At 43.2% G+C, this 13,613-nt stretch overlaps 1 protein-coding gene across 1 annotated transcript in view; it reads left to right on the top strand.

The window, feature by feature from the left end:
- The first annotated feature begins 1,396 nt into the window (after positions 1-1,396).
- RASSF3 (Ras association domain family member 3) overlaps positions 1,397-13,613 on the top strand; it is a 71,620-nt gene continuing 59,403 nt past the window's right edge. The window contains exon 1 of the mRNA XM_077807754.1: positions 1,397-1,504. Coding sequence (XP_077663880.1) covers positions 1,397-1,504 — 108 coding nt within the window. The remainder of the gene's footprint in view (positions 1,505-13,613) is intronic.

Raw genomic sequence — 13,613 nt, 5'->3', positions numbered from 1 at the left:
GGAAAGAAGCCACCAATGTGCGTGGATGGACAGTTTGTTCATGCAAAGATCCCAAAACTCTAAGTTAATTGACATTTATATTGTGCCAATAGCATGCCAGACACTTTAAAGATGTGTGAAGACAGACACCCTACCCCCATCTGAGCATTGATGTATGCATAGACTTGCCCCAAAATAGCTAAATCAGTTTTAATTCACACCTTTTGTTACCACAGTGTCAGTCTGGGGGTGGACATTCTTCTTGGGCAATAACAGTGTTTGATTTTGCTTAAATTGGAAAATTGCTTTAAACTAAATTGATGTAAAATGGACAAGCTACATAAGAACGGCCATACTGCCTCAGACCAATGGCCTATCTCGCCCAATATGCTGGCTTTAGACAGGTTTCAGAGTAGCAGCTGTGTAAGTCTGTATCCGCAAAAAGAACAGTGGTCAATGCCAGATGCTTCAAAGGGAATAAACAGAACCGGGCAATAATCGAGGGAGCCATCCCATCATCTAGTCCCACAGCATCTGGTAGTCAGAGGCTTTGGGTTTGCAGTTTTGTTGTAACCCTGTTGGTCCCTGGCTATTAGAGAGACAGAAACATAAGCCACTTCTGTTTCCCAAGAAGAGTATATGTACACCCAGACTTCGCCCGAAATAAGAAGTGGGAGTTAAAATGGTTTTTGTTGCCCTGGTGCTAGTTTGAGAGCAGAGCAGCTCTTAGACAGGGGCAGGGTCTCTGTCTTCGCTTTTCCTGCTCAAGTGCCTGGCTGGCAGCTTATTGGCACAGCGTAAGTAATCAACGCTCTGAAGTTGTGGGGTTTTGAGCCATCAAACTGGCCCTCCCACTGCGCTGGCTTCTTCCTTCCGCGTTACCGCTCCCACTCTCACCCCAGGCGGCCAGGTGTCCATAACAAAGGCTTGCGCGGGCGCTGGATGTGGAGTTAGTCGCAGAGAAACGAACTGCTCAGGGCAGGCTCTGCAGGAGACGGTGCCTCCGCCCAGCTCACCTGCTGTTCGGGGACTAAAGTCCATCCCAGCCCAAGGTGAGCCGGAAGAGGCGCCGGGGGGGTTCCGGGCTGTTTGCATTGCACCACCCGCCCCCTCCTGCGAGGCGGGGGCGCTGCCGGCCGCCAGGCCAGTCCCTGCTGCCGGGGGAGGAGGCAGGGGCGAGGGCGGCGCCGTAGCCGGAGCTCCCCTTTGGGCTGCGCTGCCCCGTGTGAACTTGTGTTGCAGGGAGGCTGGGCAGGCGGGTGCCGGCTGCGGCAGCCGCATCAGCTGTTGCGCCCGCGTCCCGGAGGCCTCGGGAGGGAGAGCAGCGGGCCCCCATGCGGCGGCAGGGAAGGGGGTCTCCGCCTGCGGGCCCCTGCCACAGCAGCGGCGGCCGCTGACGCTGCCCTGGGCTAGCAGCATGAGCAGCGGCTACAGCAGCCTGGAGGAGGAGGAGTCCGAGGAGTTCTTCACCGCCCGCACCTCCTTCTTCGGGAGGCCCCCGGCCAAAGCCAGGCCCGATCTGCAAGTGAGTGCAACGTCCCCGGGCCGGGGCAGCCCCGGCCGCTCCCCCCGGCGGGCGGGCAGCGTGTGCTGCCGGGCTGGCCCGAGTCGGGACCAGATCCTCGGGCTGTGCCCTGGCTCGTCCCGCTCCCGGCTGCCGCCCGCCTCCGGCCAGCCGCTCGCCAGGCACTGATCCCACCCGGCTGCCTGATTTCAGGCCTCCACGTGTCCCGGGCCCGGCTGTGAGGCAGCCGCAGAAGTTGCCGATGTCTTTTCCACCCCAGCGGAGCTCCTTCCCCCTGTGGGGACAGGGAATATTTGCCCTCGGTCCTCACTGGGACCCCCCTGATTTAGAAAATGCTCTGTAGGGGAGCTGTGGAATAAGCTCCTCCGTGTAAAGGCTGGGATATTGCATGCACAGCCTGATCCGCATCGCCCCGGTCAGGGCCAGGGTCCGACCCCGCTGTCCGGTCCTGCCCTGTTAGTAACTGTTGCATGGATGCAGTGGAACAGCCAGTAAACCTGAATAGGTTTCAGAGTAGCAGCCATGTTAGTCTGTATTCGCAAAAAGAAAAGGAGTACTTGTGGCACCTTAGAGACTAACCAATTTATTTGAGCATAAGCTTTCCTGAGGTACAGCTGACTGCATCCGATGAAGTGAGCTGTAGCTCACAAAAGCTTATGCTCAAATAAATCTGAATAGGCGTTAACCCAGCTCCAGGATTGCCTGGTAGCCAACAAGAGTGGGTGACATATTCCAGGCACCGAAATCAGGAGCATCTGTCTCCTTATTCTGCCTTAGGTGGTAATGAGCCATCCTCCTCTCTCGAGGTAACACTGATACCTCCTCTGCACCCTTCCAAACCCAACCCCTTCCCTCCCAGTAAACCCTGTACCCCTCTGGATTAAGATGGATATAAAATACTGAAATAAAGGTTTTGAAATATTCTGTTACAGATAAGCCATGATCAGTAATTTAAAACAGTATGCACATTCTGTTTAGTGACTTGGGATCTCAACGGTTAATTTATTAAATGTGTTGCAGTTCTCTTTTTAATCTGATCTGTTAGACTAAGGTGTGACTTGACAACTTGTTTTCTTTAGTGTTAGTGCTGGAGGCATGTTCTATAAATGGCAGTATGGGAGATTTTTCTTCTGTATATTGAATTGAAATGAAATAAAAATAGATTTTGTTTACTTACTTCAATGCTTTAGATGTTCCAAAGTGCATTACAGACACTTCAGATACTGATGCTGGGATAGCAATGTGGCATCATTAAGTACTCTGCAATAATTCACACAGCCTGGATATGAAATAATGCTTACTGAGAGAGGATCTGGCCAACATTCCCTTACTCCACTTGGGGAAATGTCTTGGAATCTTTAATATCCAATACATGTAGGGAAAGGACACAAGTTTTAATAGTGCCGCAGTCCCTAATAGTGCTCAACAAGTATAACGCTGGATATGTTTGTTAAAACTGGGACTTGAGCTGTCTGGTCTGGTTTAGAAGTAAGAGTGCTACCGAGAGGGAGCACACTGACACTAGCTTAATAATTAATTTAATTTAACAAATATTTTGATTAGGAGTTTAAATTTTTTTTTTGGATACTTTTGTGTTTTACTTTTTGTGACAGGCAACCAGATACCAGGCTAATGGACAATCTTATACAAACTTAGATAAACTCAAAATTCTTCAGTGTGAAAACAAAGTTATGGAGCCTGGGTGTTGAGATAAAAATCACAATTTCCTGGTAGTGAGTAATCATGCTCTCAGTTTTCTGTTTACAGCTTTCCTTTTAGTTGTAGTGTGGCTCTGTACTTTTATTTGTTTTGAGCCCGGCAAGCATGAGTTGAATTGAGGTAAGGACCATTTCAGCCTTTTGACAGGGAGAGAGGGATATGAGAAATGTAACATGTCTTGTTCAGTAATACAAGATAAACTCAGAACTGAAACAGATTCTTATTTTTTTTTAAACTCTCCTAAAGGGTCAGTACTGGCGTATTATCAAATAGATATTTCATTAACTAGGTGTACCCTAGTCTTATGAGTTCAAAATACTGCAAGTTTGGAGGTTTGAAAATGAAGCAGCAGCAACCCACCTCTACCAGTATCAGGATTCAATTAAAAAATGTTCAATAGATGCAGTGTCCCACAAAAGATGCAAAATAGGAGTCCAGCATTCCATAGTAAACTTTGTTCCTCTTTTTTTGATTGTCTTTAATCAGGGGATTCAGCCCTCCCTCATTAGTCTTTCTGCTTCCGGAAGCCTGAGTTGGCTTTTCTAGAGATGCAGAAAGAAAAGGAGTACTCGTGGCACCTTAGAGACTAACAAAGAGATGGTTCTTCTTGTCTCTGGAAACTGATGAGCCATTGTTTCTTTGTGTGTCTTTTCTTAGTGGAGCTCTGCTTCCATCCCCCCTCCCCCTTTTCTTTTTTTTTTTTAAATGTTCCCTTTTAAGCCTGGGCTACACCCACTACAGAGTTAGGTTGACGTAAGGCAACTTACATTGACGTAACTCTGTAGGTGTCTACACTAAAATATAGCTCCCACCAATGTAATTCACCCACTGCACCATCTTAATAACTCTAGCTCCATGAGAGTTAGGTCGAAGTAGTTAAGTCGATGCAGTCTGAATGTAGATACTGCATTGCTTATATCAAATGTTGTGGCTTTTCCAAAGCCATCCCACAATGCCCCACACTGACAATTAAATCAGTGGAGGCACTCCTGGTGCGGGCGTGCACCATCCACACGAGGAGCAGAGTGTGGACATGCAAAAGTGGTTTAATTACTGCGTTGGCTGTATGTTGATATAATTTAGGTCAACTTAATTTTGTAGTGTAGTTTTGGCTTTTGTTTTTATTCCTTTTCACTTTCTTACTACTCCTTCTTACCACTGTTCATCTTCCTCTCCTGTGTTGTTAGCAGTTGTAGGCCTTGTGCCTGCAAGCTATGTCCAGGCAAAACTCTGCTCATATGAGTCTTCCCATTGAAGACTATTCACGTGAGTAAGGCTAGACAGTGTTTGCCCTTGTGTCTAACATTAAAGCTCTTACCAGCAATAAATGTTTCACCTCGTAGCACTTCTAGTGTCTAATCCAGAAATGATGCTTGATAGTGAAACAACACGTTGTCACAGAGTACAAACAGTGAGACTTTGATATTGGGCAGCCTGAAATAGAATTCAGCTATATCCGTGACTCTGCAGTCCCAGAAATACTCAGCTAAATATTTCTACTCACAAAGCTTATGCTTATTATCAATTGCATTGGTCCTCCTTTTTTGTTTAACCGAACATAGATTTCAATGGTCATGTGACTACTGAAAGATTCTTTTCCCTGGAAGGGAAGCTGTCATAATAAGGCTCTTTGTGTATATATGAGGATGTTACTTTGGTTTGGGTTTGAGGCTTAGTCAAAAAGGCATGGTAAATCCCCTGATAGCTAGCGGGCAGCTACAAGTTGCTGTTCCTGTGTCTCTTTTCAAATGCACAGACTGTAATTTTGCAGTTCTTTCTCCCCCCACCCCACCCCCGCATAAGACTAACCAGTGGTACTCATATTTAAATGTAACCAATTTAAATGCTCCATCTTAACTTTGTTTTACACCTCTCTGTACACACCCACCCAAAAGAAAGAGTGAAAACTTTTAGCTTACAGCTTTGCATGCAGAGAGACATATTGTACTGGCTTGCAGGCTTCTTTTGTCTAACTGTCTAAAGAAATCAGCACTCACGTTGGATCTTTAGGTCATGTTTAAATTGCTAAGGGGGCAGGGAGAAAGGAATTGGAAGCAAAGATCAGTTAATCTGTATAATTAGTGGACTATTGAATTTTTGTCCTGCAGTTAATAGGCTGCCCACCATAACAACAGGAATTAAGTTGCATAACAAGAGGAATTAAATGAAACCACTTCTGGGATAGAAGTTTAAAAATCTCATAATGGCCTCTCTTTATATCTTTATAAAGTGCAGTGTCTTCAGTGGAGTTCTTTAAAAACAACGTAACAGGTTATTATGTCTCCTTTTTTTTTCCTTTTCCCACCTTAAAAAAAAATCTAAATGGAACTACTGAAATTGAAATAATGTGAGATGAAACCCTATTTGTTGCATCACATTGCTGTCGCTGAGTTTGAGCACTGTCTCTTCAGGGCAGGGATCTTGTCTTCATAGCTGTCTGTCAAGTGTCTATTGTGCTGTTGGTACTCTATAAATAAGAAGCATTTTCCCTTTCATGTAGTACAGATTGCAATTAATGGTCCTACTATATGACACGAAGCAATTAAAGGGGCACTCTTGGAGGTGGTAGATCCCAACTTGAATGCCATGTCCATGTCATTATTCACATGTATGGCTTTTTTTCCTTCCCAAAACTAAAGCTTTAATGCTTTTCTTTTAGAATAAATATTTTTTCCAAATTCCGTCAGCCTACCATTGTAAAACTGCATGCTGGAAGAACACAAAGTTTTGATATAAAGTCAAATGAAATCACTACTAAGCTTCCAAGGAGTTGTTATGCAAACATAGTAGCTTTTACAGGATTTCTAAGTAAATTAAAGTATTTAATAGTCAAACTAATTATCTCAATTTTTCAAATTAAATCAGTCATCTTATCAAAAGGGAAATTAAGCTGGGAAGAAAATATGTTTTCATGGTTAGGGTAGGGTACTCAAAATGCAGCTTGCTTTGTGCCACATTGTGGCCCATGGAAGGGGATATTACGGTACTTTTTTCTGTACTTTCTCATATCGTCTGTGGTACCAGTAACACAGAGACAGAAGGAACTGTGGAGGGACTAGACTACATAAATATCGAGGAGGGCCTGGACTACTGTAGCTCCTTGTATCACTGTTATATGTTTTCTAGATGAAATGGGAAGAACTGTAGAAAGTTGGGTTCAGCCATTGAGACTATTAGTATGTGAAGTTATTCAGGTGTGCAAGTCTCCGCAATATCAGGTCTTGTAACTTTATATGATCTAGTCTGTGTGGGTCTTCCATTCCCTGTGCAATGTTTCTCAAACTTTTGAAAGTTGAGCCCCTTCTTCAGGAAACCACAATCATGTCTGTAAACCTATCAGGTGGTGTTAGAGGCCTACAGATCTTCATTTATATATCTTTCTATGCCTTCCCAGCTAGTCCTGTGCATTCCCCCATTTTGGGAAATGCTGATGTAGCTCTTCATTAGACTTCCTTGCTTTTCTTCCAGGCTTTGATAACTGGGGAAATAGTTAAGTGTTGGTATTTAAAGTATCCTCACTGGAATCCAATTTAGCACTACATTGAAATGCCTCGGACAGTTCATATCTCCGAGCTATTGTTTCAGGCTTTCTCCATACTAATGCAGACAGCCATGCATTTGGTTACAACTTGCTTGACATTTTGAAGGTTTTCTCATTGCACTTTTCACCCACTTCATAGGGCCTCGTGAAGTGTGCACGTGGGTGTTTTCCATTTCTTTCCGTCAGTCTTAGATATTCCTCCCCCGCGAATCCTCATTCCCTACGTCCTGTCTTAGTCTTTCTTGTCCTACTTCTCCATTCTAGATCTTGGTTCCCTCCCTCCCTTTTCCTCTTACAGGTACAGGTCCTTCATGGCCTCTCTTGCCCTTCCCAAGAGTCAAATTGTGGTTTCTTCCTCTGCATTGTCTACATTATGAATCTGATGCTGGCTTTATACTTTAATGTCCACAATTAGTCTGAATTTCACATCAGTTGGCCATTGTGACCCTTTCTACAGAATCCCATGGAGTTTCCTCTCAGTAACATTCAGTGGAGAAAACATCTCCCCTGATGATAAGAACAAATGAGGATTCTATTTTTAGATTTTCTTTTTACCCAGAAAGGTTAGACTTTTTTGACAAGCAGTCATGAAGTTTATTAAAAGTAAAACTAAAAATATCCAGTAATGTGGCTTATTCTCTTTATAATTCCTTTGGCAGTCAGTGGATATTATGCTATAAACATTCTTTCTTACAGCTAAAAAAACTGAAAGTCAAGAGAGACTCTGTAGTGATGAACATAGTACAAAACCCAGGACAAAAATCAGTTGCTGTCCATACTGCTCTTGTTTTAGCCGAGAGGAGACCGTGTGCTCCATCCACATACTCTCTCTCCATACCCATGCTGGGAAAGGAGATGCTAAAAGGTCTGAGAGCTTTTTTTATGCATATAGGTGAAAATTGACTCTGACTGCCAACATCACTAATGGAGCAAACCTTTTTGAGGTTCATGTTTGTATCTCTTGTTTGTATCTTTTTTTGTTACTGTCATTGGGCAGACTGGTGTGGAGTTTAGGTGCGTGTTGCTTGCCTTAGACAGAGCCACCAGCAAAACCAGCAGGTGCTTGGGGCAGCACATTTCTAGGGGCGGCGTTCTGGTGCCAGCCCTGCCGCCCCTAGAAATGTGCCCCAGCTCGCCTCCGCCTGCTCCCCTGAGCGAGCCGCCGCTGCTCTGCTTCTCCCCCCGCCCTCCTCCCCGGCTTATCGCACGCGAAACAGGTGTTCCGCACGGCAAGCCTGGGAGGGAGGGAGGAGAAGTGGAGCGGCAGCGTGCTCGGGGGAGGCGGAGGTGAGCTGGGGATGGGAGCAGTTCCTCTACCCCCCCCCCATTACTTCCTGCAGGGCCCTCCCCCCTCGCTCACCAGCTCTGAACGCGCTGCCTCTCCCTCGCCTGAGAGGGAGGGGGGAGAAGCGGAGCGGCGGTGTGTTCAGGGGAGCAGGTGGAGCAGAGGTGAGCTAGGGTGGCAGGTTGTGGGGGGGAGCCGCAGGAAGCAATGTGGGGGAGGCAATGCGGCATGCCCGGGAGAGGAGGTGGGGCTGGGGATTTGGGGAAGGGGTTGGGAAGGGGCGGAGTTGGGGAGGAGCCAGGGGTGGGGGGGCACGAAAAAAAGCAGGGGCAGCCAAAAATTTTTTTGCTTGTGGCTGCAAAAATCCTAGAGCCGGCCCTGGCCTTAGAGCAAGGTTGATGTGCTTTTAGCATTAAATCTTTACCCACCCATGCATTTTTAACAATCTCAGAAGCTCACAGAGTACTTTTCAATCAAAATGTCTTAACATGTACATTAGGTGTTCTTTTTTTGTACATAGCAGAATTATTGCAAGTGGCTTACTATAAACTGAGCATGATCACAGTTGGGGTCTGATATTCATGGGATTGTATTTTGGGGGCTTATCTCATGTCAGTACCTGAATTCCAGAAATGAGGTAGAAGTTCCTAACTTGTGTCCTAAATATTTTGCTTGCTGGTAGGAGATGAGTGTAATGTCCCTAAGGTGGTTTGAGTTACTGGAACATCTAACCTGTGCTGTTACACTCGGCAAATCAAATTAAAGGTGTCCTAGCTTACGTGCAGTGACATTGTAGATAGAAGAACAGGGCACGGAGAAAGGATAGCGTGCAAACGGGGTGACTAAAATGTTATCCCTTTACTTTGTTTTCCTTCTACCATATCAATGCACGTAGGCCCTTCTCCTGAAATCTGATCTGTTTGAGCAAACCCTTGCAGAGCCTCACTCATGTGCTATAGGATTTGTTAGAAATTTCAGGCTGGTGATAGTCATGTACGCCAAACATGCACTGACACGTCTTGTTCAGTTACAGAAGACCTTTGATTTAATAGATCTAAGTGTTAAAGTACAGTAACTAGACTCGTTGTGCTGAAGAGTTCATAAGTCGTCGGAAGTGTACAGTATATCTCTATGGTTAGACATATAGATTTCAGTATTCCACTATAATTTTGCCAGGTGGTAACATATGGTTAAGGTTCAGAGATGTCCTCTAGACTTTGTTTTCTAGTCTAAAAGACTCCAAGTGTCCAGCCATCAGCAGGAGTGTTGGGTGTGTCCCTCTGAGTACACCTATTGTAGATGGAATGAGTAGGCCACAGGGGCATCTGAATTAGTGAAAACAAAGTAAATAGTAACCACTAATAACTGCTTAATGGGGAAGAGGGGAACCCTGTCCTCCTAATCTTCTTTTCTGCTGTACACCTCTCTGTATAAATAGTATCAGGGCAGCCAGAGGTAGGAAGAGATGCAGATGCTCACTGATGGCTGGAGTTTGACACACACACAGATGCAGAGAGACACAGAGATGTACACAATATTCTGTGTGTGTGTGTGTGTGTGTGTATGAGAAAGGAAAGTTGAAACGGATACTACTTGGAAAAGTATCTTGTCACAATGTGCAAAAACCATTAACGCCGGTATGGATTAACAGTTCTGGGTAAACCTATTAGAAGAGGATTTGAAGTGAGGCAATAGATGTGTAATGCAGCACAGACTCGTAGCAATATCCTTAGGAGCAAATCTAAGCAATTTAAGTGTCATAAAGGTATAATTGAGGTGGACAAATCCCCTTGCCTTATATCCAAGAATCTGGACTAAATTCTAGTTTCATATATAGAAAAGTAAATCTGGAATGACATCCGTGGGATTGCATAGGGTGTAAGTAAGGGCAGAATTTGTCCCTCATTTTATATGCTCAATTTCTATTTGAGGGTAAAAATGGTAGAATTTGTGCAGCAAATTTGAAATAAGAACATTTGCAGAGCAATATCCATGTAGCTATAATTTTCCTCCTTTAAGGCTCCAGTTCAGCAAAGAGCATAAGCCCTTGCTTAAGTCCAGTTGACTTGAATGGAACTATAAGCACACGCTTCAAGTTAAGCATGTACTTCACTCAGGCCTAAATTCAGCAAAGCACTGTTCTGTTGCTGTTGTAGTTAGTGCAATGTTGTCAAGAGGCATACATACATATAGATGCACGCACAAATTTCCTACTACATGGTAGGTTTTAGTTGCTTTGGGACAAGTGACATCGCATGTGTTTTCTTTTTTTTCCCCCTGGGAAGAGTCGAGAATTGCTTTTTTGTAAGGTTGACAAAATACAGCAGACGGTTTTGAAGATTGAGTGTCCTGTACATCCGATGAAGTGAGCTGTAGCTCACGAAAGCTCATGCTCAAATAAATTAGTTAGTCTCTAAGGTGCCACAAGTCCTCCTTTTCTTTTTGCGAATACAGACTAACACGGCTGTTACTCTGAAACCTGTACAACCTTGTATTTGGATAAGTTAAACAGTCATGTGCTTTTTGTAGCAAACCTCACGTAGTGTGCAGGAGAGGAATCTGGGAGCCTGCATATAAACAGTTTGCTGCAGTCAGAGTAAAAGCAGTAAGAGTTCCTCCATGTCTAGTTCAGAAGAAATGGCAAGTGTCAAATATCCCCACCCATGTGGGAGTATTTTACAGTTACCGCGGTGGCGGGGGGAGGGGAGGGGTTGTTTTTGTTTTTTAAATCAAGGTCATTGCCCTTTGCTTCAAGGTTGCACTTACAATAAGGTTGATGTACTTATGGTGTGTTAGCATGTTATCTGTTTCATATTTATTGGGGTTTTATTAACAGACATTGTTAGGCTTGGTGTAGTTTGATCAAAATTTTCTGAAAAAGTAATTTGGCCATTTTTAACTTAAAGCTGGGGAAAGGGGAAGTCTGAGGATTTCAAAGACTGGTCTTGCTCTCTTTTCCCCTGTTTCCTAGACAGCTTTGAAAATTCCACTCTGTGTAACTGTTGAAAATGACATTTGGTAACACATTAGCCTTTCTTAAAATGAAGTAATTCCCCTTCAAAAAGGTGTATAACAATAAAAGTAAATGTTCTAAAACCAATTGGATGTATGTTTTTATGAGGTACAGAGCATGTGTAATAACTGCTTTTCCATAATGTTTTTCTGTGGGTTTTTTTTGTTTTGTTTTGTTTTTTGGTCCTCCTCATTAGTTACTAAGCTTTAAGTAGTGCTGGCTGAAAGTTTTCCATTGAAACTCTTTCCCAACAGGAAATTAGGCTTTCACCAAATGAAACTTCTCAAAAAAATTTCTGCTTTCCAGAAAAAATTTTGACTTTTTTTAAAAAAAACAAACAAACATGAAAATAAACAATTTTGTCTGTAAATCAAAAAATTTGTATTCAGAAATAGCGCTGTGGTACCGCAATGGAGTTGTGGTTTGGGTGACTCATGCCCTCATTCTATTTTATGGGTCAGATTCCCCACCTGGAGTACATCTCCCATGATGGAACAGCAAGCAGGGAGATGGTGGTGCATCATGAGAGATGTAGCCTGGCCAGGGAGCTCAGCCCATACAGGAGAATGGGGGCATGAGGCACTGTGGCAGCAATTCCAAATAGAAATTCTTGGTTTTCATTCAAAAACTCAGAGTTTTTGACACTTTGTCCCAAAAAAGGAAAAAGTCAAATATTTTCTGTGGAAATTTTATATGAAAATGATCTTTTTTTCATTTTTGTCTGAATTTTCGTGACTAAATTTTTTTTTATTTACTGCTTGTTTCAATACAGTACTAATAATTACTCTCTGTTGTCCACAACTACTGTGGTTACTGCTGTTTATTAAGGCTTTGTATTGATCTAATTGTAGGTGTACTGTATTTCTGTGTGTGTGTACACTCTCCCCTTGCCATCTAGGTTCTTAAGTCATGACCCTCACTGGGGTATTTTAGTGGCCATGTCACTCCAAATATCAGGCAAAATCCTGGGATGCCCCTGGCCCACCTCCTTGGTGGATTGATTCTACTAAAGTGCTAGTGAAAACTGATGACCAGATCCTGCTCCCATGTAAGTTAATGATAAATTGGCTATAGACTTACATGGCAACAGGATTAGGCATTGAGTTAAAAACTTCAGGATTTAGTTTTTTGTTTTTAGTGGAAAAAGTGGGGGCTTTAAGTTTTTTATGTTATGTTAAGCTGTCTTTGCAATATTCATACCAAGTTGTTAGGTAGTAACCTTTATTACAGCGCATGTCCTCTTACTACCTTTTTTCGTAACACGTGCACTGGACTACAGCTCACCACTTTAGAAAAGCATTTCAAGGAAAACAGTAGTATTTTTCATACTGTTTAACTACATTCTGAAGGATGATGTTAATCAGAGAGCAGAATTTATCTAAAACCCATACAGACTTGGTGGGATTATTTATTACTTTCATATACTCACGTATAAAGAAGTTAAGAAAATGGAAAGCTCTCTGCTTGTTGAACTAATCCCATCTAATTGCAAACATCAACCTTCAAATTCTTTCTGTGGCATATCTGGCAAATTCTATGTAAATTAATAGTAAGTGGCTGTGTTAATGATTTCAACATGACGTGATCATGCAACCTATGTATTCTGCGGTGCAATATAAGAGTAAAAATATGGTGTGTATTACGTGACCTGTATTGGGTCATTAACTGCACGCACAGTGATTGCAGTGAATGGGATTGTGCGTGGTATAATACTATAGAGTGACTTAGTATAAGTGTTGATGCAAGACTTACTTGAAATAGATGTTACTTGGGCCACTGATGACAATGAGATTTTACATTGTTGAATTTTTGTGCACATAAATAAGAATATGTGAATGCTGACTTTTACCATTTCTGAAGCAGGTGATTAATTTGATTGCAACCCTGGTTAGCAGCAGGAGCAGAGTTAACTTGTAACAGCTCCCTTATTGACCTGGTAAGTTAGGAACAGGAAGAAAAAGTATGGGGAATGGCAGAGTCCATCTTAGATATATACCAGCCACAGAGGGTGCCTCAATTGAAATATAAAGCTTAAAAAGGGGTATTGCACTCTATATTTTTGGAGTGTGGGAGGTGTGACATTCTGGATCACAATCCAGACTAGTTGTGGGCTGTGTCACCCCTACATTGTAACCTGGGGTGCCCTTTACATTGCCTTGGTGCTATAGCTTCCAACCTGGACTGCTCACAAGAGCCTCCAGTTTATAAGTCACTCTCAGATATGTCTATGTATGCTGCAGCCAGCTACACATTGGCTCTCACCAACCTTGGTTATACTGCACAGTGACCCCAACACCCGCCTCCCCAGTCCTGGATCTTCTGGAAATTTATGTGCTCTACTGCCCAGGACAGTACACATTAAGTCCATTATTCATTTAAGGGAATAATATGCCAGTTTATTATTTTAAAACCAGACACTTCAGCCTGAATGCACTGGATTAGATAAAACAGTAAAACAAGTTTATTAACTACAGAGAGAAAGAGATTTTAAGTGAGTATAAGTAATGAGGCATCAAAGTCAGAAATGATTACAAGAAAAATAAAGATAAAA

The sequence above is a fragment of the Eretmochelys imbricata genome, chromosome 1 (assembly GCF_965152235.1).
Source record: "Eretmochelys imbricata isolate rEreImb1 chromosome 1, rEreImb1.hap1, whole genome shotgun sequence".
Classification (NCBI taxonomy): domain Eukaryota; kingdom Metazoa; phylum Chordata; order Testudines; family Cheloniidae; genus Eretmochelys; species Eretmochelys imbricata.
Note: the sequence above shows the minus strand (reverse complement) of the source record. Positions and strands in the feature narration are given on the sequence as shown.